Below are 27,973 nucleotides of genomic sequence, written 5' to 3' on the forward strand. Positions count from 1 at the left end.
AACCCAGAGAACAGGGTGAAGCACTCTGTTATGAGAAATCAAGGTTGTAAACTAAATGGTACATGTGTACCTCAAAATTGGGACATATAGCATTTTCTCCATTTGGCAACATTTATGATTTTACTAAACTCACATAGCAACTGGCAGTTCAGAAAGAAGCATACACAAGGCCTGGTCTCTAATGGCATCTGCCATTCATAAGCTTACTAACTGTTGTTCAGGAGAAACCAAATAGAATTTTATAACCTTTTATTTAAAAAAAAAAAGCCCTAAAATATTAAGCCCTGCAGCGTGGTACATACAGCTACAGAGAAGTTGGTTTGTTTGTGGTAGAACATCAGAGTGGTTCCTCCTTCCACATTACCTTGTGTCTTGAAGGATTGCCTTTAAGTTGCCCTATGTCATCAATACCAGTACTTAAATAGTATAGATTCTGCTTTCAAAGTGTACAGAGTGGATTCTGCAGTCACAGAAACACATGTCAGTTTTTAATGGTCCTCACTATCTAGTTCCCTTGCTAATAAGTTTAAGGACTGGAGAGAAGGTCAGTGGGCAAAAGACTTGCCCCCAAAGCATAGGGACCCAAGTTCAAGTCCTCAGAACTCTCAAAAGAAACTGGTTCCCATGGCACACATGTGACTCAGCACTGGGGTGGCTACAGTAAGGATCCCCTAGTCCACTGGCCAAATGGCTTTGCCAAATCAGTGAGCTCCAGGTTTACTAAGAACCCCTGGAGAGGAGGAAGGCCAGATGGGAAGAAGTAAGAGGGTGACAAGGGGAACGAGTGAAATTAATGGGGGAGGGGTGAATATGTTTGAAATGTGTCATGTGCATGTATAAAAATATTATAGTGAAAACTTTATTATGTATAATTCATGTATTTGAATTAAAACATATGATGGGAAGCAATCCAGGAAGATAGCCAACATTGACCTCTGACCTCCACGTACCTGTGCATACATACACACAAATAGGTACTTGTGTATAGACACAATTAAATAGATGATTAAATATAGGTATTTTTATCAGTTGTGATAAAAATCATTTTTTGGAAGTCTGAAAAAGACTGACAAACTTCTTTTGAGAGGGAAGCAAAGCCAGTAAAAGCACACAGTCACCCATCAAAGCTAGATGACTTGTTAGGGTTCCAAGTTGAGCTGTCATCTGAGGATCCCATTTAGCACCTCAGCCTAACAAAATTAATGACCCAAGTATCCACTCATAATTCCCACCACAAGAAGCAGGAATAAGCCACGCACAGTCACTTTTTCTGGATGGGCTTTAGGACTTATTCAGATATTAGACTAGATAATAATAGAAATGTTAAGTTTACAAAGACAAGGTCTCTCATGTTACCTGTTCACATCCAAAGAGAATGGCTCATTAGTTAATTATGAAGACTTCTCAAGCAGTTCTACGTGGTATGTTAAACCTAGTGTATGCTTCCCAGTGACTTTTAGGTCATTTCCAAATGGTTTTAATTAACATTTGTTCTTTTGTTAAGAAGAAACCAGTACCACAAAGAATAAAAGTAAGTAAATAACTGAAGAATAATGAACGATTAAAGCAATGTGTGATAAGAAAATTACTGGGGCTATATAGAAATAATTTTTCTTCCAAAATTGTTGAAGAATAAAGAACAAAGAATGCTTATGCTGCTTGAGATTGTCTTTCAGAAACATGCCATTGAAAAAGAATTCACTGGTATACTAAAAGAAATATTTCCACTGTAATTAAACAGGCAGGACATTGACATCCCCATCTAAATTCTGCAGAGTTTATTCACCCATGTGTGGTGAGCTCCTTCTTCATTCTGCTTTGACAGGAGCATATTTAAGAAAAGTAACTTTGAGAGCTGTATAGTTCTTTTAAATTTAAAGGACATCATTGTTCCTAACATCAGAATAAAGTTCACTTTTCTCCTTAAAAGCAAAGACAATGTATGGGAGAGGAAATTTTGAAAAGTTAAGAACTATAATTATGCATTAAAACTAAGAAGTAGCAATCTAAGTATATAGCACATCTCTAAAAAAGAGTTATTAGTGGAGCTGGAGAGCTGATTCAGTGCTAAGAATGCATACCACTCTTGCAGAGGGCTGAGTTTGGTTCCCAGTAACCATACTGATAGATTCACAACCACTGTGTACTTGTGTGTAACAGCTCCAGAGGGACTTAGTGTTCCTGGCATTCTTGTGAATCTACACACACACACACACATATACACACAAAGTCAACATTTTTAAGTTGTTAGAACTCAAACTAGATAGTCCCTTTGGTCTCCACACCCAATATTCAAGGAAGTAAAATGTATTAAGAACAAAGCTGGGGCGGGGCGTTGGTGGTGCACGCCTTTAATCCCAGCACTCGGGAGGCAGAGGCAGGCAGATTCAGGATAGGCTCCAAAGCTACACAGAGAAACCCTCTCTCGAAAAACCAAAAAAAAGAACAAAGTTGGATCTCCTAGCACACCTTTAGTGGACAAAGCTATGGAACTGGGGCATAGGAAGATAATTAATGTTGAATGGCAAGAATGTATTTTTCATCTGTACCTGCTCTTTTTACAATATGGAAAGACTGTACTTAGCTTTGAGCCCAAGTTAAACGGTGGCTAAAGTGACTCTGACAGGCTTTAATAAATTTTCTTGTCCTGTCTCCGAACAGATCAGAGCCCTTGATGTAGCCTTTGATGTAGACTCCCAGTGTCTGAGCATCCCTGTGCTTGCCCCTCACACACGTGTCTTAGTGGTTTCCTGTAACCTATGGTCTCCTTGAGACCCAAGCTCCCTGAGAATAGAACTCACTGATTCCTCTCTTTATCCTTTTGCCAAACACAATGCCTGGCACAGAGAAGATGGTGCAAATGTCCTGGAAATATGAAAATTTACCAAATTCCTCCCGATAAGACCGACTTCTAGGTCAGAAAGATGCTACCCAAAGAGGTCCATAGACAATGATTATGGATGATACCTGTATTCTTTCAGTTAACATGATCAAAGTGCAGATTTTAGCCTTGTCATTTGGAGAGAAGTAATTCCTACAATTATTTTTTATTAATAGGCAAAACTGTAGAAATGGTGTTTCCTTTGCTTTCATACTTTACTGAGCTGGCATAAAGTGTGACGCCCATGGACAGTTCAAAAGAGCCTATTCATGTCAAAGCATTCTTATACACACAAACACACTACTGAGTTTCTAGTTAATTCTTCTGCAGTACAGAAGTTCAAAGGTGATTTGTTTATCATGCTCAATTCTGTGACAAATAGAAAAATAGTATAAGAAATGAAAAGATTGAGACAAAGTTAATTTAGTAAATGATTCATTACAACAGGCAATAATGGGCCACTTGTAGACTTTTCCTAGATTGAGATTCTAAACTATCCTTGATATATTTTTGAGTCATTTCTGAGATGCTGGAAGATATTTTTAGTGAGGGTAGTACACAAAGACTTCCGTTTGGGAAGCAGGAGTCCACAGTTATTAGATTTATAGGCCAAATTGTGTTGGCCCAATGTGTGAGGAGGAGAGTATGGGGACTTTATTGCAGTGCTGGAGATTACATGGATTGTTTTCAAAATTAGCCTGGTAGTCTTCAGGGAAGGGATGCTCTTAAGGGAAGATTTAGACATAAAATACAATCAGGATAAGAAAAGTGGTTTCATCTCTCCACCCAGTTGCTTTCCCAACTTGGTGGGCACAGGCCATATTTGAGAGAAGGGAATAACGGGTAGGGAAAGTGCTGGTGCTATGATAACTGCCTCTGTAAGAGAACAGTCCTAAAGTGTAGCGTCTGGTGATTCTGCCGTTCAAAAATTCTGTCTATAACTGATTTCAGGGTTCTACCCAACAAGCCAACTCCACCCACTAGGGGGAGCCCTGATTAAAATCCTGGCTATTAAAAAGGGAAAGCTGTTTTCTTGAAGTGTCTTTACCAACTAGCACTGTTCAAAAGCTTGTGTATCGGAGTATAACAAAAACATGGATGGAAACTCTGTCTCCTTCTAGTGATTCTCCTAGAACCATTGGAGTCCATCCCTTAGAGAGATGCTTAACAAATGGCTGCAAATGTTACCCCAAGGATGAAAAACTAAACAACCCCCCAAAATTCCTAAAAATGGTAAGAAGATGTTTTAAAACAGAATGGAAAGTCAGGTGAAAAGGGTTTCTGAGGAGGCAGGAAGATACACCAATTGGTTTAACAATTATCAGTAGCTAGATAATAATTCCCAGTGACATTTAAGGGTGTGAATCTTTTGGACAAACTTACTTGAAAATTATAATTATTTAACCACTTCCTAAACATCTCTGGCAATAACCGGGTTCACTATCTGAAACTAAATGTTTGATAAATTATTAGAGATACCAAATTAAGAAGCTGCTCATAGAATACATACAAACCAGGTAGCCTTCAGTCACCAAGAGAGAACTCACTCTCTGCTGGTGCTGACCTCTGGCTCCTGCTCCTACTGCCAAGTTGTGAGTGAGCTACAGATTTGTAAGTCGGCCCAGATATAAAATGTCAGCAATGGTCAACGTAAATTAAGTAAGTCAGGACTTAATCTGTGGCCATGTCATGTGCCCAGGCCCCAGGCAGATGATCTGACAAGCCCACACAGCTGGTACCTAACCCACATGGCCAGAAAACCATAGAGTTCTCTTACTTTACCCTGATATGTAGTACTGAGAGCTCAGTGTGACACCGTGAATCCATGCGATGCTCAGACAAATTAGAATACCAATAAAGAACTCATTGAAAATAATTTTCTGCACTAGAATTAAAATATATAATAGGCCTACATTACTGTGATGTCACCCAACTCTAAAAGGGAGTAAGGACAGAACTACTGCAGTTCAGCTATCACCACAGCTCATTCCCGGCTGGCATTATAGCAAGTCAGGTGGGAGCAGATAAACCACACAACCTTAATATAAAAGCTTTGTTTAATTATTCTTGTGACTTGATCAGTTTGTACAAGGTAACTATGTCATCGTCAAATAAGCTTCCCTGAGATAAACAGCATTTCTCACAAAGTAATTGATATGGTCTACTTTTCAGCAACTAACTAGCAGTTGTATAGATGAGGAGTGTTAGGATAAACTCTGTAGGACACACCTGTTATCTTAGCACCAGGGTTTCAGCAGGAGAATCCCAAATTGAAAGCCAACCTTAGCTACATAGCAATTTCTAAGATAGCCTGAACGACATGGCAAAACTGTTTAAGAGAAACAAAATGTCTGTGAATGTGTAGTATCGGTAACATAAATAGTTACCAGAATGTTTGGTGGAAATCACAAAATGGTGATGTATTCTGCTGTGGGCTTGCTGGAATTTTTACTTAAGCTGACATATCAGTATGGTCAACAACATGAGCCTCAACATGTATGTGTGAGAACATACACACAACAAATAGCATATACATACTGTCTTTCCCACCTGACTACAAGGGGTCACCCAGTCAAACCTGAATTTCACATTATAAGTGTTTTAGTGGGAATGTGCTTCAGGTGTTGCAAAGGATATAGTTGGTCTAAAAATTACTCATTATTCAGCTGAAATACAAACTTAATTGGAATTGTGTGCTTTTTAGTTATTAAGTTTGGCAATCCTCATTTAGAGGCACCTCCTTACAGAGAGTCAAGTTAACCTACACTCAAAATTGTACTGCCCCTCTCTCATAGCTATTGTTTCTGTAACCCTGTTCTGTATTCTTTAAAGCAGCTGCTACCTTCTAAACCAGCCTATTTATTATTTATTATTGATGTGTACACTGCCAAATTCTTTATAATAGTGCACTGTTATGATAAATCTTTCCGCCAAAAGCCGCTGAGCCCCACCGCCATGTGTGCACTTTAAACCAGCTGCCTGCCCAAGTTAGGGCCCAAATGGATACCCAGAAACTTGTATTAGGTTCAAATGCTGCTTGGCCAATGACTAGGATTCCTCATCTGTTAGCTTAGTCTTAATTATCATAAATCTATATATTTTATAAGACTTATCTTATAGAGGATGCCTTCCCCTGACACCCTCCCTTGCCGGTGGATCACATTGTGCCACTGGAGGAAGAGCAGAGGGGGAAAGGGACACTTCCTGTTTCTTCTTGCTTAAATATGAGTCTCCTTGCTATGTCACTTCCTGCCTGGATCACCACTTCTCTACTACATTTCCCAGAATCCTCTTTGACTCCTAGTCCTGTCTAACTTGCTGTCTCATTGGCCAAACAAGTACTTTATTCAATAATCAATAAGATGAACACAGTACACTCCCCATCATCTCCTCTTTTCTGTCTAAATAAAAAAGAAGGGTAACTTATCTTTTATAATAACTGAAGAAAACTATAACCATACCTATCTGTCTTTAACTCTATCAAAGACCATAGAAGAATAATATATATACTCTAGAATTGACAGAGACATCCGCTACCTGGACAATCACCCAAAGTTCTTCTGTAACGTTGGGCATCCATCTTCAGCCTATAGGCCACAGAGTGTCTAGCACACTTCTCCATTTTAACAGGAACCCTTCAGAACTATCTTGTTTTGTAAGTGTGGCAGTCATTTTCTTGTGGGTCCTGCACGTCCAGTTTATACAGCAACAAACAGTCCAGGCAAGAGCAGTTTCTTGCTCAAATGGCTATCCTTGCCATGTTGAAAGCAAACTCCATAACGAGTTTCTTCGATGCCCATCCTCCTTTTTGACGTAATTGGTGTGTCAGGAGCAGTTGTGTCTCACTGCCAAGAAAAACCCTAAACCATTTAAATACCATATTTCTGTAGGTCTTTGAAAGGTTTGAAGAATACCTATCTAACTTAAATACATCTCTGTATATCTAGAAAACCTAACTAACCTATTAATAAGTTCTGACTATTATAGGTAACTATATAACCTGTATTTAATTATGCATATCATTTTAAAAGATCTGTATAAACACAATACCTAAACAAGAGGAGACATATACATATCACAAAATTGACCTTAAAGTTGTATCAATAAATGAAAATCTATACCAATGCAAAGTATTCATTCCTATATCCTATTTCCCTTTTTTTAAAAAAAATTGACTATGCTCATTATCATTTATAACCAACCACATTTAAATGAAAACAAACATTTATAAACAATATTTGGTAATATGGTGTCGTTCTTTCTAAACTGTTTCCTGCTGATTGGGGGTGATGGTCATACCATTGGAATCATGATAAAACATAGAAATCTGACCAAGTCCTTGTTTTTGTAGTCTGAAAGCATATATAGCTATTAGTATTTTATATACTTAGAGCTATTAGTATTTTATGGTATAGACAAAGGAACATATATCAGTATAGCATAATAGAGACCCCAGACAATGACCCACACCTACATCGACTATTGATTTTTAGCAAAGGTACAAAACTAATTAATAAAATAAGATAGTATTTCAACAAATAATAAATATGCACTTGGTTAACTTATGTAGGAAACATACACACACACACACATACACACACACACACACACACACACACACACACACACACACACACACCCTGACCTAAGCCTTAAACTTTGTAAAATAAGCTAAAAATATATTATAGAGTTAACTTTTACACTTTTAAAAATACATTTAGAAACTAGACTTCAGGGAGAGTTTTCAGATATAAAAAGAATAATCTATAAAATAAAAAACTGATGTCATGAAATGTAAAAACCTTTTCATTTTTATTTATTCTTCTCTCATACAATGAATCCTGGTAACAACTGCTCCTCCCTCCACTCCTCTCAGCCACCCCACCCACACAGACACACACCACTCCTCTCACCCAGATCCACTCCTCTTCCGTTTCCCTTCAGAAAAGAGCAGGTCTCCCAGGGACATCAACCAAACATGCCATAATAAGTTACAACAAGACTAAGCACAAACCCTCATATCAAGGCTGAATGAGGGAACCCAATAGGAGGAAAAGGATCCCAAGAGCAGGCAGAAGAGTCAGAGACAGCCCCCCCCCACATACACTCACACTGTTAGGAGTCCCACAAGAACACCAAGCTACACAAAATAACACAGCACAGGACCTAGCACAGACCCACACAGGCTCTTTGACTGTCGCTTCAGTTTCTGTGAGCTCCGCTTAATGTATTCTGCAGGCCATGGTCTCCTGTGTCCTACAGTTATTCCACACCATCTCCCACAGGCTTCCTGGGGCTCTACCTAATCTTTGGCTGTGGGTCTCTGCATCTACTCTCATCAGTAACTAGATGAAGCCTCTCTGATGATGATTGGACTGGGCACTGGCTATGAGTAGTACAGCAGAATATCATTAGGAAACATTTCATTGACTTGTTTTTGGTTTTTTGGCCAGTTGTGTTTAGTTCTATCCTGGGTCTCTGAGCTGTCTTGCCTCCGGTTCCTGACCATCCAGGCAGTGTTTGGCATGAGCTCCCTCTCCTGACAGGGGTCTCCAGTTAAACCAGTCATTAGTTGGCCACTCCCATAAGCTCTGAGCCACCATTGACCAAGCACATCTTGCAGGCAGAACAGGTTGTGGGTCCAAGGTTTTGTGGCTGGGATAGTGTTCCAGTCCCACCACTGGAAGTCTTCCTTTGTCCAGTCTCCATATCTTCCATTACTAGGAGTCCTCAATAGGGTCACCCTCATTGATTCCTGGGAGATTCCACTGCAATAGGTAAAAACTCTTTTTTCTATGAAAACTCTGAAAGACATGAAAGCATAAAAAAGCCATAGGCTGGGAGAACATATTTGTAAATCACATATCCAGCAAAGCTCTGAGTCTGTCTTTACATACATATGAGATATATGTCTAATCAGAAAATGGGCAAAATCTGGGTGTAGTAGCTCTTATCTATAATCCCAGAATTTGAGAGACTGGGGCAGAATGGTTGCACAAGTCTGAGACTCCCTGAGCTCTACAGATTTGTAGGCCAGTCTAAACTAGAGTAAAACTTTATCTCTGTGGAGGAATGGAGAGAAGGAGGGAGAGAGAGAGAGAGAAAGAAAGTGAGGATGGGCAAAAGACATACAAATGGCAAGTAAGTACTTAACAAGATGGTTCAATATCATCAGCCATTAGGAAAATGCTAATTAAAACCACACTGAAATCACAAAATAGCTAAAATAAAAAATACTGGAACTCATAAATTGCTAAGTAGGAATGTAAAACAGTGTGACCACTCTGGACAATAGTCAAGTGGTTCCCTATAAAACTGAGTATGAACTTGCCAAATGACACAATAATTGCCCTGGGGAGCATTGTCTCAAACAAATGAAAACTTACTGTCATGCCAAATACACGAATATTCACTGCAGTGGCCCAAGTTGGAGACAACTAAAGATCCTACATTAGATTAAGATAACTCCCTAAAGAATGCTGCCTGGAGAAGAAGGAGTGATGGGCAAAGGGGTCCAGACCAGGCTGATGAAACCCACCAAAACAGCTGACCTGAACATCGGGGAGCTCTTAGTCCCCAGACTGATAGCTGAGATACCAGCATGGGACTGATTCAGACACCAGGAACATAGGTTTCAGAGAGAAGACCTTGGAAATCTACGGGACCTCCTGTACTAGTTCAGTACTTATCCCTAGCATAGGTGTGGACCTTGGGAGCCCAATCCACATAGAGGGATATTCTCTGAGCCTAGACACATGGGGGTGGGCCTAGGCCCTATCCCAAAGTTTATGATAGACTCTTATGACCCCCTATGGAAGACCTTACCCTCCCTGGAGAGCAGAAAGGATATGTGATAGGTAGGGTGTTAGTTTGGGGGGGGGTAGGGGAGGAGCAGAGGGAGTGGGAACTGGGATTGACATGTAAAACAATCTTGTTTCTAATTCAAATTTTAAAAAAAGGAAAAAAAAAAAAAGAATGCTGCCTGAGTTCCCAAGACCTGGGGCAGAATGCAGAGACAGAGAGCAGGATTCTTCACCTCAATGACAAATGGCTCTGTGAACATCAAAGTCACTGCTGCCACTTGGCAGCTGCCCATTTGTGTGCTAATCCCTAACCTATGTAAACCTTTGCAACACGTCTTCCTTCCCCCATCATGTCTGGTGTGTTGTCCATCTCCCGCCCCACCCCTGAAGCTCACACTTCAGCCAATGACCCTCTCTGGAAGGGACTTCCATAAGAAGTACACCAGTCCTGGAGGTTTTCCAAGCTAGGAAACTCCTATTCTTTCCAGTTACCCAGCTGATGGTGCCCTCAAGGCAGAGGGAAGAGACTACTGTTGTTTTAATTCTTTAACCCACTTTACCTTCGGCAAATGCTCTTCCTGTTTGCTTCCTTTTCTTAGTGTTTCCTCCCCCCACTTTATATCTAAGAGTGAAGTACAGTGGGAAATTTTGGAAAACTGAGCAAGAAACCTTACCACCTTCATGAACCCATGTTCACATGCAGCTATTTTGATGCACAAATATGTCTGACACGGATGTGGCAACCATGTTTGAACAGTACTTATTGTAAGAGACACCCTATGCATACATCCTATTTCTGTGAACACCTGTAATTAGAATATTTTTTCCAAAAGTGAAGAATTAAGTTGCTCCAAAGAATTGTTAACTTTTCCCACATTGTTTATTTCATCATTCCAATTGTGGTAACTTTAAGTCTGATAATATTTTTCATAAAAATGTTATATTTTATCCTGAGTTACCCTGCAAGCAGAGTGATAACAAAGGATTGTGCTCCAATGATTTCTTAGAGACATGATTCTGGGAAAGTGGAGAGGAGGGCAGAGGACATGGTCATGGAATATGGAAAAGACTACTGTTTTAGAAGGAACTAGATGAACCATGGCCACAGATAATGAGTGCTCGGCTCCATTGGGGCCATGTGAGGGACCTGAAGAAATGCGTCAGATGGAGTGCCAAAAGAAAGAGGAGCTGTGGAAGAAAGACAGAGGCGGGCTCCCTGCTGACTTGTGGTGCCCTGTGAGCAGTTATGCCTGAATGCTAGGCAGACACAGGTCTCAGAGAAGCCCCATGACAAGAATCAAGAGGTACTGCATGTGAGACCCAAAACAAGTTTCTGCTGGCAGTGGGAGATTAGTAGAACTAGGAATCTGCCCAGATTCTAGAACTAGCTGTGGGAGGGTTTGAAGTGAAGCTCATGGTGTGGCCACAGTGTCAACCGTAGAGTTTCTGTAAGTTCCTCAAGTAATAAGGCAGTGCTCCAGGCATAAGTAAACCACATTGCCTTTTATTGGATCAAATTTTTACATCTGCAGTTTGCCCAGTGACAACTCTAAGTTTTGAAAGTAAAAACTAATTTTAATGGTTGGAGTCACACACCAAGGATATTACCTTAACATGTCCTAAAGAGAGAATACTAAATTAAAATACAAAAAAAAAATTATAAGTAAAAGAAATTCATACTTCATCCATTTCTACATCTGTGTTTTGATAAATTTGTCTGGTATAAAGTCATTTCATACAATATTTTATTTATAAAAAAAATAAGTGGTTAGAGTAGGCATGTCCTTATCTCTAGTTCAGATGATCTTTATATACTTAAAATAATCAGTTATGAAAACATGATTAATGCTCAAGCTATATACTTTATAGCGATATTAATTAAATGATTAATGGGTTATATTCCCTAGATACTGAATAGATTAAATAGCCTGTTAAAGATAACTAGATTTTTGAGTATTCCTGTCTCAAGCACTGTTTTTAGATACACAAATTAATCTAAGCCTCCATCTCTCTTAAGCAGATATTGTCTCTCATCTTAAAGATGATGAAGCTGAGTCTGAATAACTTGCCGAGGCCCTGTTGCTACGAAGAGTCAGTGTTAAAGTGGTCTGAGGAGATCATGTCTTACAGGCACAAGGACCAGAATTGGATGCCCAGACCCATGTAAAAATGCTAAGCATAGAGGACTGTTATAATCTCAGCGTGTGGGGAGTGGGTACAAACAGGTCCCTGGATTCACTGGCCAGCCAACCCAACCAACCTAACCTTGCTTAGCTTCAGGCCCATGAGAGACCCTGTCTCAAAGGAGGTAGATAGCCTTTCCTTAGGATAATACCCAAAGTTGTCCTTGGGCTCTACACACACACACACACACACACACACACACACACACACACACACACACGTTAATTCAGAAACTAGTGCCACATAGTCAATATCTTCATTTTTACAAAATTTTACACAAAGTTAGAATGCATTAATGGTCCAAATCACCTGGAATCACTGTGTTTGCAGCAACCAGTGAGAATATTGCCATAAAAAAATTATTCTCTCATTACTGGTAAATTCGCCAGTTCTATAATCATTGCACAAATGTGAGAGCAAAAACATTAGGAAAGAGTAATTGGGGGAAATGAAGAGATGGTAGGCAGTCCTTTGACACGCAAAGCAGATGTACAGAACAGAAAGATGACAGCGTCATTCCAGCAACCTGAAGATTGGAGCTATAAAAATAGCTGTTAACTGATTAGCAGCTGGCCAAGTTTTCTATACACTAGTTTGCATTTATGGATGCAAAGAATTTTTCAAAGGCCAACGTGCTTACATATGAAGAACCTTGCTCATCCCCAGATAATTTCCTACATGTGGTCATGCCCTTCATGATACATGCTGAGGGCATCCCAAGGTAGTTTGTAGAAATCAATTGTGTTGATTATTCACACTTTCTGTGGTGCTACAGGAAAGCTCTGTATTTCTTCTTCTTCTTCTTCTTCTTCTTCTTCTTCTTCTTCTTCTTCTTCTTCTTCTTCTTCTTCTTCTCCTTCTTCTTCTTCTTCTTCTTCTTCTTCTTCTTCTTCTTCTTCTTCTTCTTCTTCTCTCTCTCTCATAACTCCTGTCTAAGTGTGAAGATCTGCATGTTCTGTGTGTTCTGCAATTGCACAACTTCAGACAAGCTCAGCTAATATGATAGGGCTTTGTCATGAGTTAAACAGAAAGGAAATTTTTCCAAAGTTCCATTTTTTTAAAAAGATGCAAGATTTATGTATGTCTCATGATTGACATGAAAGCTACAGTGACTGACCACCAGTTATATTTGGTGTGGAAACTACACATCAAACTCAATTGAGTTTTACTGTCAACCCACTTGAATGAATGAAATAATGTCTTTAGGCAACATCCCCTCTTCTACAACCTCTCTCCCTTGCTTATTAGTTACTCTTTAATTATTTAGCCTCCTCCTCTTTATCACACACTGCCTGAAACACAGGGAGGACCCTGCTACTTCTGACCCTCACTTCCATCCTGCTCATGCTTAAAAAATATTTGCCAATTGTCTAGCCCTTGGTAGACAGTGCATTTCTCAGGACAAATACTAAATCATTGAAAATCAGAGTCCCCACCCAAAAACAAGCCTCTAGATTGACTAAAAGTTTCAATTAGAACTTGAGAAATTAGAATTTGAGAAAAGCTGTCCTAAAGAAAGACATACTATCCTCTGAAAGAATAGAGTAGCCTAGCTTATTATGTGAAGTTGTAGATACAGCAACATGGAACATGGATTGTGCCTGGAGTCTCGGGCAAGATATGCAGTTGTGTTTGTAAACATTGCATGTTTTTCTGTTAATGTCTTGGGGTGTCTCGGTTACAAGCTGATGATCTGTAAGTCCTTTTGAATTTCTACACCTCTAATTTCCTTTTTTTGTTTTTTAGTAATGGAGAAAACGTGTGCAGATGCCCTCCCTCTGACTGTGAATTCCTCAGAAAAACAAGAGACTGTCTGCATCTTTGGAACAGGGGATTTTGGAAAATCCTTTGGATTTAAAATGCTTCAGTGTGGTTATTCTGTTGTTTTGGGGAGTCGAAATCCCCAGATGTCCAGCCTTCTGCCCAGGGGAGCAGAGGTCTTAAGCTATTCCCAGGCAGCATCGAAGTCTGACATCATAATCTTGGCCATTCACAGAGAGCATTATGATTTCCTCACAGAACTGGTTGACCCTCTCAATGGAAAAATATTGGTAGATGTCAGCAACAACCGTAAAATCAATCAGTATCCAGAGTCGAATGCAGAGTACCTTGCTCAGTTGGTGCCTGGAGCCCATGTGGTCAAAGCATTTAACACCATCTCAGCCTGGGCTCTCCAGTCAGGAACACTGGATGCAAGTCGGCAGGTAAGATTAAATAAACTTGCATTCAGCCTTTCAAAGGTGAATGTTTTGATATGTACTTAGCTAAATACAATTCCAAAATGAAATCCCCAGTAAATATTTCATTTTCTAATATATGCTAAGGACAGCTTTATTGAGTTCCATGAGAAGTGTAGTCTTGTGTGCCTCAACTTTTATTAATAGTTTCACAGAACCAAATGATGTCTGAATCTGGAGTCCTCTTGCCCATGCAGGAAACTCACAGCGTGTTGACTCTGTCCACTTGGGTGAAACTGGGTCCATTTGTGGCCTTGAGATTAGCCATAATCATAAATGATGTAGTACCCACACTCAAAGAAAGATGAGACCAGTTATGCCACAGTAAACTTTACCCTATAGCAGCACTAAGTGCCTAAAATCACCTTCAGCTGAAAAGCATGGTCTTTGTTCAAAACATCATCTTCCTTGATGTGTTGCTTCTATATGCCTGTTTTGAAAATAGTCCATTAGTATGTTATTTTTCCACATGATACTAATATAAAGTTTAATGATAATTATTAAATAAAACATAAAGATGGAATTAATTATTTTAACTCAGGTGTTTGTCTGTGGGAATGATAGCAAAGCCAAGCACAGAGTGATGGACATTGCTCGTACCCTTGGACTCACTCCATTGGATCAAGGATCTCTTGTGGCAGCCAATGAAATTGAGAACTACCCTCTGCAACTATTTCCAATGTGGAGGCTCCCTTTCTACTTGTGCTCTGTGCTGTGTGCCTTCTTCTTTGTGTACTGTGCTATACGAGAAGTGATATACCCCTACGTGAATGGAAAGACAGATACTACGTTTCGCCTGGCTATTTCCATCCCAAACCGTGTCTTTCCTATAACAGCACTTGTCCTTCTTGCTTTGGTGTACCTCCCTGGTGTCCTTGCTGCCATTCTGCAGCTCTACCGAGGTACAAAGTACCGCCGATTCCCAAACTGGCTTGACCATTGGATGCTGTGCAGAAAGCAGCTAGGCTTGGTAGCTCTGGGATTTGCCTTCCTTCATGTCATCTACACACTTGTGATTCCTATTCGTTACTATGTACGATGGAGACTGAGAAATGCAACCGTTACTCAGGTAAATTTCTTCTCTGTATCTCTCTACTCCTTAAAACAAAGAGCAGTCTTGCTCTACCACAATCCATTTCACAACTACAGAGCATTGCTATCCAAAGTCTGTTCTTTATTTGGGGGTGATTTTTGGGGGGATGGGTGTATTAATTTTTTATTTTGTTTAGTTTTGTTTAAGATAGTTTATGTTTTAGGGCTGGCTGGCCCCAAACTCATGATTTTTCTGTCTCCACCTCCTAAGTGCTGGGATAAGAGGCACAAATTGTCATGTCCATCCAACATCTTCATTTTTTTTAAGTATCAAAAATCCAAAACAGTATCTCTGGCTTGCAAATGACTCCAGCTTTGATCACACAGACCCATTAAGAATAAAAGTTAGATTCCAGACTTACTTGGCTCTACATCTGTAATCTTGAGCTCACAGAGACACTGAACAACTGGCAGGTTTGGGACTAAAGAGTCCCTTTGAGTAAGAGTCACAAACTTTTAGTTTTAAAGCCTCTGTTTTTATATAAATTTCTTTTTGAAGTCTAAACCACTGTCTACTAAGTGTAGAGTCTGCCCATACATGAGCCACGGATGTACAACAATTTCACAAAAGGGTGCTTAGAAATCCATTCATGTTTGACTTCTGAGAATTTGACTTCAATAACCAGGAAAACTAAACAATTCTGAAAAATACTTTATATTATCTTATGAATAATCAAAGACAAAATCAACTCAAGTAGTCTTTCAGCATTTACAGCAGAAATGCTACAAATCCATTCTGGTTTGGAAATTAATGGTGCTGTTACAGCTTACTACAGTCTCAAAGGCTATAGTCAATAACTCACAGGCACTGTTTCCACAAGTATATCCTCTCACATTCCCCTAACAAATTCATGAAAGTTTTTTGAGTAAAGATCATACTATATAGCCTGATTCCTCCCACACTGTGTTATAAAAGATTTAATGCTGTATATGACATAATCAGCATGAAAGACCCAAACTGTGTCTGTCAATCTGTGTGTGTGTGTGTGTGTGTGTGTGTGTGTGTGTGTGTGAGAGAGAGAGAGAGAGAGAGAGAGAGGAGAAAGAAACACTAAACAAAATATAAAACCAAATTTTGATGTGATTGTTTTGAGAAAACTGTCTTTGTTTGAGAAACAGAAAGCCGCATGCTATAGATGGTTGCAATGTATATTGACTTTGTTTGGGGATATATAGGGCAAATCAAAACTTCCTGGAAAAAATAATTACAACAAAAATCACAGAACAATTACCTTTTCTGCTCAAAATTCTCAAGTGTAGTTTCCCAAAACTGTTCCTAAGAGATCAGTAAGAAACAATACACAATTTGATTTGTGCAAGAAATGTGTGTAGAGGTATGGTTCAGTCCCCATGAAAGAGTGAGGTGTAGAGAGCATCCACTTTAATTGTTTTTAACTTTTCATAGGCCCTGGCTAATAAAGACAACCCATTTAGTACCTCTACCGCCTGGCTTAATGATTCTTACTTGGCGCTGGGAATCCTGGGATTTTTTCTGTTTCTTCTCTTGGGAATCACTTCCTTGCCATCAGTAAGCAACATGGTCAACTGGAGAGAGTTCAGGTTTGTCCAGGTAAGTGCTTCAAATTTTAAATATCTTGGTACTGCAAAATGAATATAGCTTTTTTTTTATTTTCTAGTATTTTTTTGTTCGATTGGGTTTAATGTATCACTCTACACTCTTCTAAAGTGTATCACTTCTTCACTCTTACTAAATCATTTATTAGGGTTTTTTCTTTTTTTATTTGAATTAGAAACAAGATTGTTTTACATGTCAATCCCAGTTCCCTCCCTCTCCTCTCCTCTGCTAACACCCCCCCCAACTAAAACCCTACCTATTACATATCCTTTCTGCTACCCAGAGAGGGTGAGGCCTTCCATAGAGGTCATCAGAGTCTATCATGTCCTTTGGGATAGGGCCTAGGCCCACCCCCATGTGTCTTGCCTCAAGGAGGATCCATCTATGTGGAATGGGCTCCCAAAGTCTACACCTATGCTAGGGATAAGTACTGATCTACTACAGGAGGCCCCATGGATTTCCGAGGTCTCCTCACTAACACCCACGTTCCTGGGGTCTGGATCAGTCTTATACTGGTTTCCCAGCTATCAGTCTGGAAACCCAGAGCTCCCTGTTGTTCAGGTCAGTTGTTTCTGTGGGTTTCACCAGCCTGGTCTGGACCCCTTTGCTCATCGCTCGTACTTCTCTGCAACTGGATTCCAGTTCAGTTCACTGATTAGTTGTGGGTGTCTACTTCTACTTCCACCAGCTGCTGAATAAAGACTATAGGGTAGCATATAAGTCAGTTATCAATCTCATTATCAGGGGAGGGCATTTAAGGTAGCCTTTCCTCTGTTGCTTAGATTGTTAGCTGGTGTCATCTTTCTAGATCTCCAGACATTTCCCTAGTGCCTGATTTCTCTGTAAACCTAAAATGTCTCCCTCTATTATGGTATTTCCTTTCTTGTTTTCTTCTATTCTTCCCCCGACTCAACCTTTCTGCTCCCTCATGTCCTCCTCACCCCTCCTCTTCTCCCCTTCTCATTCTCCTAGCTCCCTCCCCCTCCTCCCATGCTCCCAATTAGCTCAGGAGATCTTGTCCCTTTCCTCTTCTCCAGGGGACCATGTATGTCTCTCTTAGGGTCCTCCTTGTTTACTAGCTTCTCTGGCAGTTGGATTATAGGCTGATAATCCTTTATGCCTAAAATCCACAAATGAGTGAGTACATACCATGTTTGCCTTTTTGTGATTGGATTATCTCACCCAGAATGATTTCTTCTAGTTCCATCCATTTTCCTGCAAATTTCAAGATTCCATTGGTTTGTTTCTGCTGAGTAGTAATCCATTGTGTAAATGTACCACATTTTCTCTATCCAGTCTTTAGTTGAGGGGCATCTAGGTTGCTTCCAGGTTCTAGCTATTACAAATAGTGCTGCTATGAACATCGTTGAACAGATGTCCTTGTTGTATGAATGTTCTTCTTTTGGGTATATGCATAAGAGTGGAATTGCTGGATATTGTGGTAGACTGATTCCCATTTTACTGAGGAATTGCCATACTGATTTCCACAGTGGCTGTAAAAGTTGGCACTCCCACCAGCAGTGAAGAAGTGTTCCCCTTTCTCCCCATCATCTCCAGCATAAACTGTCATTAGTATTTTTTACTTTAGCCATTCTGACAGGAGTAAGATGGTTTCTCAGAGTTGTTTTGATTTGCATTTCCCTGAGGGCTAAGGATGGCTTATGTGTCTTTCAGCCATTTTAGATTCCTCTATCGAGAACTGTCTATTTAGTTCTGTACCCCACTTTTTAATTGGATTGTTTGGTGTTTTGGAGACTTCTTGAGTTCTTTGTATGTTTTGGAGATCAGCCCTGTGTCAGATGTGGGGTTGGTGAATATCTTTTCCCAGTCTGTGGGCTGCCATTTTGTCTTGCTGACTGTGTCCTTTGCCTTACAGAAGCTTCTCAGTTTCAGGAGGTCCCATTTATCAATTGTTGATCTCAGTGTCTGTGCTACTGGTGTAATATTCAGGAAGCAGTCTCCTGAACCAATTAATTCAAGGGTATTTCCCACTTTGTCTTCTAATAGGTTCCGTGTGGCTGGATTTATGTTGAGGTCTTTGATCCATTTGGACTTAAGTTTTGTGCATGGCGATAGACATGGATAAACACAGCCCTCTACATGCTAGCATCCAGTTATGCCAGCACCATTTGTTGAAGATGCTTTCTTTATTCCATCATATAAATTTAGCTTCTTTGTCAAAAATCAGGTGTTTGTAGGTGTATGGGTTAATATCAGGTTTTTCAACTCTATTCCCTTGGTCTACCTGTCTATTTTTGTGCCAATACCAAGCTGTTTTCAGGACTATAGCTCTGTAATAGAGCTTGAAGTCAGGGATGGTGATGCCTCCAGAAGTTCCTTTATTGAACAGGGTTGTTTTGGCTATCCTGTGTCTTTTCTTTCTCCATATAAAGTTGAGAATTGTTCTTTCAAGCTCTGTGAAGAATTGTATTGGGCTTTTGATGGGGATTGCATTGAATCTGTAGATTGCTTTTGGCAAGATTGCCATTTTTACTATGTTGATCCTACCTATCCAAGAATATGGGAGATCCTTTCATTTTCTAGTATCTTCTTTAGAGACTCAAAATTCTTATGGTACAGGTCTTTCCTTTTTTTGGTTAGTGTTACCCCAAGATATTTTATGTTGTTTGTGGCAATTGTAAAAGGTGATGTTTCTCTGATTTCTTTCTCCACCAATGTGTCATCTGTATATAGTAGGGCTACAGATTTTTTTGAGTTAATCTTGTATCCTGCCACTTTGCTGAAGGTGTTTATCAGCTGTAGGAGTTCCTTGTTAGTTTTTCGGGTCACTCATGTAGACTATCATATCATCTGCAAATAGTGAAAGTTTGTCTTCTTCCTTTCCGATTTGTATCCCCTTGATCTCCTTTTGTTGTCTTATTGCTCTAGCTAGAACTTCAAGGACAATATTGAAGAGGTATGGAGAATGAACAGCCTTGTCTTGTCCCAGATTTTAGAAGAATTGCATTGAATTTCTCTCTATTTAATTTGATGTTCGCTGTTGGCTTGCTGTATATTGCTTTTATTATGTTGAGGTATATTCCTGTTATCCCTGGTCTCTCCAAGACCTTTATCATGAAGGGGTGTTGGATTTTGTCAAAGGCTTTTTCAGAATCTAGTGAGATGATCATGTGGTTTTTTTCCTCAGTCTGTTTATATGGTGGAGTACATTGATGGATTTTCATATGTTAAACCATTCTTGCCTCCCTGGAATGAAGCCTACTTGATCATGGTGGATGATTTCTCTGATGTGTTCTTGGATTCGATTTGCCAGTATTTTATTGAGTATTTTTGCATCAATGTTCATGAAGGATATTGGTCTATAGTTCTTTCTTAGTTGTGTCTTTGTGTGGCTTGGTTATCAAGGTTATTGAAGCCTCGTAAAAAGAGTTTGGCAATGACCCTTCTGCTTCTATTGTGTGGAATACTTTGAGAGGAATTGGTATTAATTGTTCCTTGAATTTCTGGTAGAATTCTGCACTGAAGCCATCTGGCCCGGGCTTTTTTTGGTTGGGAGACTTCTGATGACTGCTTCTATTTCATTAGGGGTTATAGGTCTATTTAAGTTGCTTCTCTGTTCTTGATTTAATTTTGGCACGTGAAATCTGTCCAGAAAATTGTCCATTTCCTTTAGATTTTCAAATTTTGAGGAATATAGGTTTTCAAAGTATGATCTGATGATTCTCTGGATTTCCTCTGTGTCTGTTGTTATGTCCCCCTTTTCATTCCTGATTTTATTAATTTGCGTGTTCGCTCTCTGCTGTTTGGTAACTTTGGATAAAGGTTTGTCTATCGTGTTGATTTTCTCGAAGAACCAACTCTTCATTATATTGATTCTTTGTATAGTTCTCCTAGTTTCCACTTTATTGATTTCAGCCATCAATTTGATTATTTCCTGGCGTCTCTACAAATGTTCTAGTTTCCTCTTTTATCATGCCCGATTGTTCATTTGACTGCCTTACTTCCCCTGTCCTCTCATTAGCTGTTCACTGCAGAGAATGAATTGAGACCCTGACAGGCAGACCCTGCTTAGGACATCTTGCCAAGATTCCTGACTACCCCCAGAGCCACCACTGACACTATCAAGTGAAGAACTGTGTGTGAAGGCAGCAGGTAGAAGGTGAAAAAGACCCCAAAGACAAGAATTTCACTTATGAATTCAACCTTACAATCTGGACATACTGATAAGAAAAGCCAGATTTACCATAAAGCTTAAAACTTCAAACAAAGTTTGATAAGTATCACCACCCTAGACCTATTCCTGGTCTACATAACAGAAATTCATTCTTTCCATGTATGGACCAGCAGACACCTCATTAAAGGTAGTAACTGTCCCTGGAGACCCGTGGTCCTCACAGTGCCTGTCACCCCCACAGGAGTCACAGAAACATAAAACCTCAGGTACCACCCAAGCTGAGCAACCAGAAGCTCTGGAGGTAGAAGCCAGCAGTTTGTTTGAAAAGACCCCCCAGAAAACTAACTCCCATGCATGCTCACTATGCACCTCTGTGATAAAACAGACTGCTAGTAACTGAAATTAGATTTGGTTATCAAATCCTGTAGTTTCTCCTAGGGGCCAAATGTTGACAAATTCAAAGAATTCAGACAGGAAACAAACACTGAGCTTCAGAACTCAGAACTGCAGTTGCAATTGTTCTTCCTTTGTTAGAAATTGGCCAGTGTCTCCTTTTGACCAGTAGTAATAGAGAATAATGCAGAGCTTTTGGAAGTCATTTGTTTCTGATCTCTGGATAAGGTGATCAATAAAAGAATTTTCCTCTGTGTATCAAAACAGTACATTTATGTCTCCTAATGTAAAAGGGTTTACTCCTAGAACTGCTTTTTGTTTTGGTTTGGTTTTTGTTAAATCAAGCCAGGTGAAGATAATATTAGCATGTCATCAATAAACAAATCTTTTTACATTTTTAATGAGATATTTATCATTCTGAGGAAAGATTAGAGTTTTTTTCTAAACCTAGCAATGTCCTACTATTATAATAATATCATGTGTTTGTGGTTGCTGACAAGTAGACTTCATTGACACACAGTGCTTCTCTTTAACATGTGGATGATGGTAATACCTGTGTTTTTGTTTTTTGTTTATAGTCCAAACTGGGTTATCTGACCCTGGTCTTGTGCACAGCCCACACTTTGGTGTATGGTGGAAAGAAATTCCTCAGCCCTGGGATCCTAAGGTGGAGCCTTCCTTCAGCCTATATCTTAGCCCTCATCATCCCGTGCACAGTGCTGGTGATGAAACTCATCCTCATAATGCCATGCGTAGACAAGACCCTCACGCGCATCCGTCAGGGCTGGGAGAGGGACTCACAATACTCAAAATCAGCACTGAATGGAAAATCAGACATTTAGAACAAAGATGAATTCGTGGCAATTTCTCAACTCCTGTAGCAGATGTTTGGCTATTAAGTGAAGGAAGTGTCTTCTGACTTTGGAAGCGAGCACCCACTGCTGCCTCTTGTTTGAGGACTCACTCCTGGCCTCCCTGGCTTCCTTTCCCAGGAACCCTGGGGCTGCCACTGTGATTCGCTTTGCGGTTTCACACTATGAGACCTCTTAACTATGGGCAACATGCATGATGTAATGTTTTGCAAAATGCTGGGCAAGTGTATGCAACTTCCTTCTCTAATTCAAGGGCTAAAGTAAGTGGGGGGAAAAGGAACTCTGATGGACATCCTAAAGGTGTCACTTGCCATGACTAAAGAAGAGGCCCAGATGAAGTAAAAGGAAGAAGGCTTTGTTTTTGTAAGGAGTGGTGATCTTAAGTAGTGTCATACTAATCTGGGGGTATGTTGGTTTAGGTGTAGCAGTGAGCATCAAGCCTAGGGCCTTATGCATAGGAAGCAAATGCTATGTTACTGAGCTACACCCCAGCCCTGCCATGGTGACTATGGAGTCATTTGCCCCCTTTGATTTTGTTTTTACCAATATGGATACTTACTGTGGGGAAATGCTTTTACAAAACACCAAAAATATCTTGATTGGTTTAAAGTAACCATTCCTTGAATACAGAGCGATCTATGTAGTTATCCCAAGATTCTCCCTCTACAAGGAATTGGTTGAATCTGTCTAAGAGTAGAGAGATAAAGTCTGGGTGAGAGTGGAGAGATCCATTGGATTTTTCAATGTGCAATAAGCAAGGGAAGGATTGGTAATGACCTTGTGCAAAAAATGTCAAATAAGCCATAATTGTAGCTAGTAAGCTAAGCAAATACTATGAAGTTTCACTGTGCTTTTTGGTATTATTGAGTGATTGTGGTATGGTTTGTGCATTATATAGTCTAAATACTGTCCAATATTAGGCACCTGTGAAGTCAATTTCTAGTATAAAGATATAGCTTCCAAAATCTGTCTTTGTGATAGTTTTGAGGGGTGAAGTTCTAAAGAAATTATCTGAAGCTGTTGGTGTGCTAAAAGCATAGCTGACAAAACTGTGGGATGCTGGGAAGAGCAGCACTGATGGGAGGCAGCCAGCTCTGCCTTCCTGTGTGGATAGTGCCTTCCCAAGGTGACCTTTAGCAGGCTCTGTATCCTAGCTCTAGCCTGGAGCTAAAAGGAGATTATTGCACAGTCTTCCCACATGTCACTGAAATAACTAAAAGGCATTGGGTTTGACATTTTTCTGTCTAATCTACAAAAGCTGTTTATTTTTCATTTTGTTGGCTCTTATTATCACAGATCATACATGATATCATACATTGCTCACCATCCAAAGTTTTTTTTTATATAAAGCTTGTATTATATAAAAACGGACATTTCTTTTACTATTGCTGTAATAGAACATGTAAACCATATCCAGTTTTTGTTAAAATGACAATTGAGGTAATGTCTTTGTACTAACAACATATTTCTATGTTTTCAATGATTTCCTCAAAATGTTTTCTAAGAGTTAATAATATAAAATTAAAGAATATTTGGTAACATTTGCTGCATTGCCAGTTTCTAATGCGACTTTCTCAATTCCCTTGGCATACCATTACAGGTTTGAGATTTGACTTCAATTTGTGTTTTCTTATAAATAGCTATAAAGATTTGGAGACTATGCTCCTGTAAATTGCCTTTGAAGAGCCCATGCAAGGATACCAAGAGCTGAAGAACTCTGTCAACCAGGGTATGGGGGACAGACCCTGGGACATCAGTGGAGATGAAAGGAAACGAGGCCCCATGTTGCACAGAACAACCAATTGTGGCCGGGCTGACCAGAGCACTGCCTGATTAAAGCTGAAGCACCATCAGTTTGGTCTAGGGAGGTATTTGCAGTCAACCACATTCCCATTTTGGTAGGGGCCATCAAATAATAAAATAAAATAGAAAACGCCACACCTAAGTATATGTAGTGAAAACGTACTGAACGCTTTGTAATCTGTTGAAGATGGTGTCTCTAGGAACTTAATACAAGCAGCCATCAAGCCTGAAATCAGAGCCCCAGTGGCTTTGGCACAATAGTTGCCTGACTTTTGTCCATGACTATGAAGGTGCTGTGGGCCACCAGGAAAAAGCCGCCCCCCTCCTTCCCGACACCATCCCCCATGACTCAAGTCTGTGAACAAATCTGGCCACGTTAACAGCTGGAAAGAATGAAGTTAGGTCATATGGGAATGGGTGATTTGAGTGAACTGTATTTCTGTTTTTCTTTTCTGTTTTTTCCTTTTTAAATTTGGTGTTGCTTTGCTTTTATTGTAACTGTGCCCTGGTTCTTCCCTCTCTTTTTCTTTCTTTTCATTTATTCTATGTGTATTTTGCATCATGTATCTTGATCCCATTCATTTCCCCATCCCTTTGCATTTTTCCTCTGCCCCACCCCCCCAAGAAAAATAAAATGAAATTTAAGAGAAAAGAGAAGAAAAACAAAAAGGGAAAATTAAAAATCTAGTCATGAGTCACACTGTAAACCCATTTGTCCAAGTATCTTTACTTGCCAAGTGTTCAATGCAGAGTCATCAGTCTGGTGCAAGGCCTCTGGTTTCTACACTATTGATACTGGGCCTTCACTGGGACTCTTCTTGGATATCCTGCTGCCCTGTGTTGAGGAGACCCTACAGCTTTGGGTCTGTGGGTCAGGTACCTTCATGTGCTCCAGAAGATCATAGATGGAGTAGGGCCTGGGCCTGGGCTTTTAACAGAACTGTTCTGCATAAAAATGTTATGCTGGAGCGGTATGGTGACTGTAGCTATAGCCTCAGCACTTGAGAGGTGGAGGCAGGAGGATCAAGAGTTCAAAGTCAGTTGGGAAGAAAGTGGATAGAAACCTAGGATTGAACAGAAGAGGAGGTCTTATCTTCTAAAGCACATAGGTTGAAGAAAAATGAAATTCTTCTTTATCAAGACAGAGTGAAAGATAAACATGAGAATTCATCCACATAATCCCCCCCTAGGAAAAGACAAAACCCATCCGTGTCATAGCATTTCTTCACTGTTTAAAAAAGAGAAGGGGGTCAGCCTAACCTGCACACTACCTTATCTTAAAGAAAGAATGCAGAAATAAATAAATGAAAAAAAGAAAACTGCATCAAGCTTCATTTCTTCTGGAGTGTTTCTTGTATTCCAGAAAAAAAATATCAAATTCACAAACACTTATTTTATATTCTTTTATATTCTTATTTTATATGTCATTCCAATAAATGGCAATTGTCATAAATATGTAATCATTACACATTAAAAATATTGTCTAGTTTTATTTAATTCTGGTTTTGACTCATTAGAGAATATAACTGAAAGATCTTGAACCACAGTCGTTACAGCTCCTGGAACTAAAACTACTTGCTTTCTAGGATAAGGTAGGGGAGAGGTGGGTGGGTTTGAAGCGGATGCCCGCATCTGCAGTTGGTGCAGTGCATTTCAGCATTCCTCAGGAGTATCGCTGTAGCCCGCAGGGGCACCGGCTGGCTAGCTCAAAGGAAGATAATCTTATTCTTCCCTGGGCTTCTGTGAGAATTAGAAAAAGATGTTTTCCTTCTCCGGGCAGACGCCACCAGAACAGGGCTGATGGCTTGACAAGCGGGCTTCACGTTGGATTCAGACTGCATGACCCAGTATTAAATGCCTCGAACAGTGGACAACTGAAGCTTTCAAAACTGACAAGGAAGGGGCTGGAAACCTGCAGTAAACTAGAAACAAATGCAGCAGCCCCAGGCTGAAACCCATTTTGATTAGAAATTCACCAAGAGCTCTTACTACCCCAACTGCTCAGGGAATCACAAAAGAGCCGAGATAATGATGAAGGTTTATAATAACACTTTGAACCTCTCGACTTTAAAAGATTCTGGACATCATCTGAAGACCCGAGAGGAAGGAGGTTGTGGTTTTCAGTCTCTTGACACAGCCATCGTCCCCTGGCCACTACCCAAACATACCGAGTGTGCCCATACACATTTCCTTCAGGACCCTATTCTAATTTCATATACTGAAGGTTGCAATCTACAAAAAAGCCTCCACACCTCTAAAGATGTGTTTGGTAGAATTTAGGAAAAGACAGTAGTTATTATTCTTTCCTTGCCTCTCCTCCAGCTCAAGCGGAGACCCTGAGCTCAGACGAGACCCGAGTAAACCAGGGATGGCTCCTTGCCGAAGAAAGTGTGGAGAAGCAGGAAGGCAGCCAAGACAGAAACACCCAGTACTACTTCCTGTTCCAAGGGAATCTTGGAAGGTGTTGTGTGGTGTTTATTGCATAACATTGTGAGCAGATTCTGTACTGTTATGGCATGTAAATTTTCTTACCTATTCCATATAAAGATTCTCTGAAATACTCCAGTTAGAAACATAAACAACCAGAACCAAACCTTCCCCCACGCCTTGCTTTCGTGAGTCGATGAGGCTTTGGAAGGACACCCCGGCCACGAGGGGTTCGGTTACACTGAACTTTTCCTCCGCGCTGGTGAGGTAGACAGTGAAAAAGAACGAAACACTGCCTGTGACTGGCCGTTAAGGCAGAGCAGTAGAATCTGCTGGGTCGTAGGATCACATGGAATTCAACAGCCTACAGTGCAAAAGGTCCATGATGCTGGAGTACTAAAGCGCCACCTGTCTGCGCCCCTTGGACAATCGCTAGAAAATTCTCATTTGTAGCTAACCCAAGTTTTCCTATTTGTGTTTCTATCCATTTTTATCAGTGTTGCTGCTTAAGTTAAGAGAACGGCAGGTTTTTTTTTCCCCTTATTTTCCACCAGATCTCACAGACTGATATGTCTGAAAAAAAAAAAAAAAAAACTCCCACACTTAAATACTATGGCAACATCAAATTTCCATAAAATAATTTCCATCTGCAAGACAGTGGTCAGAGGAGGCCTCTCCTGAGACACGGGCTTGGTGGGAATGGTTTATTATGGGAGATAAATCATCCAGTGCTGGGAAGAGAGCACAAAAGAGACAGAGCAACTAAGGAACAAGGTTCAAGCCACTCACTTCGGTCAGCCATGGCAGCCCACTACTGCCAGGAAACTCGGAGACAGGGTCAAGTTGCAACCCAGAGCTGCCTCCATAGAGGGGAGAACAACATGGTTTTTTTGTCTACCAACTCCTGGTTTATACTGAATGGAAAAAACTCCCAGAACATGAACTTTCCAGGACTTGAGGATTCCTCCTCCCTACCCATGGTACAAGCCATGGTCAGGAGGAAAACAGACAAGGCAAGCTCTTCAGGTTCCACTCGCGTATTCAAACTATAGAGATAGATGGATGGATTCCACCAGGAAGTTGATATGAGATCCAAGGAGACCCTATTGTTCCAGTACCTGAGGACAGAAGTTGTCCTGAGAATTGCCACCCCAAATGTTTGAGTGCATGCCACATGTTGAGTGACAATGGGGAGCATTGACCTTGGCTGTGCGAACTAGGGCCACCTTGGTACGGAAAAACTCGGCAATGTTTAGAAACTAAAAATGCACAAGCAGTTTTGACCCCAGAGACCAACGCCTCTGAGAATCTATCACACTGATATCCTTGCAAGCTTGGAGATGAACACAGGCGTTGCTGTTTTCGTGAATGAGAATGTTGTAAAGGCAGAGCACCGGCAGCCGTCCAAGCCTTTTTCTGCGGGTCTAGCTAAGCAGACCATAGTGGTTCTTACCAGACAGGACTCAAAGAAGCTATTCAAGACAAATGAGAGGCCTTTAAAAAATAACATATTTATTTGGAAATACATCCAAAAGTATACAGTACATTTATTTACTTTTTTGGTTTACTT

At 40.2% G+C, this 27,973-nt stretch overlaps 1 protein-coding gene across 1 annotated transcript; it reads left to right on the forward strand.

The window, feature by feature from the left end:
• Positions 1-13,616: 13,616 nt before the first annotated feature.
• On the forward strand, positions 13,617-22,143 carry LOC100750411 (metalloreductase STEAP4). The gene is made up of 4 exons (XM_035450663.1): positions 13,617-14,072; positions 14,647-15,174; positions 16,603-16,767; positions 21,880-22,143. The coding sequence occupies exons 1-4, from the start codon at positions 13,617-13,619 to the stop codon at positions 22,141-22,143; spliced, it is 1,413 nt and encodes a 470-aa protein (XP_035306554.1).
• Positions 22,144-27,973: the final 5,830 nt, after the last annotated feature.

The sequence above is a fragment of the Cricetulus griseus genome (genome assembly GCF_003668045.3).
Source record: "Cricetulus griseus strain 17A/GY chromosome 1 unlocalized genomic scaffold, alternate assembly CriGri-PICRH-1.0 chr1_0, whole genome shotgun sequence".
Taxonomy (NCBI): domain Eukaryota; kingdom Metazoa; phylum Chordata; class Mammalia; order Rodentia; family Cricetidae; genus Cricetulus; species Cricetulus griseus.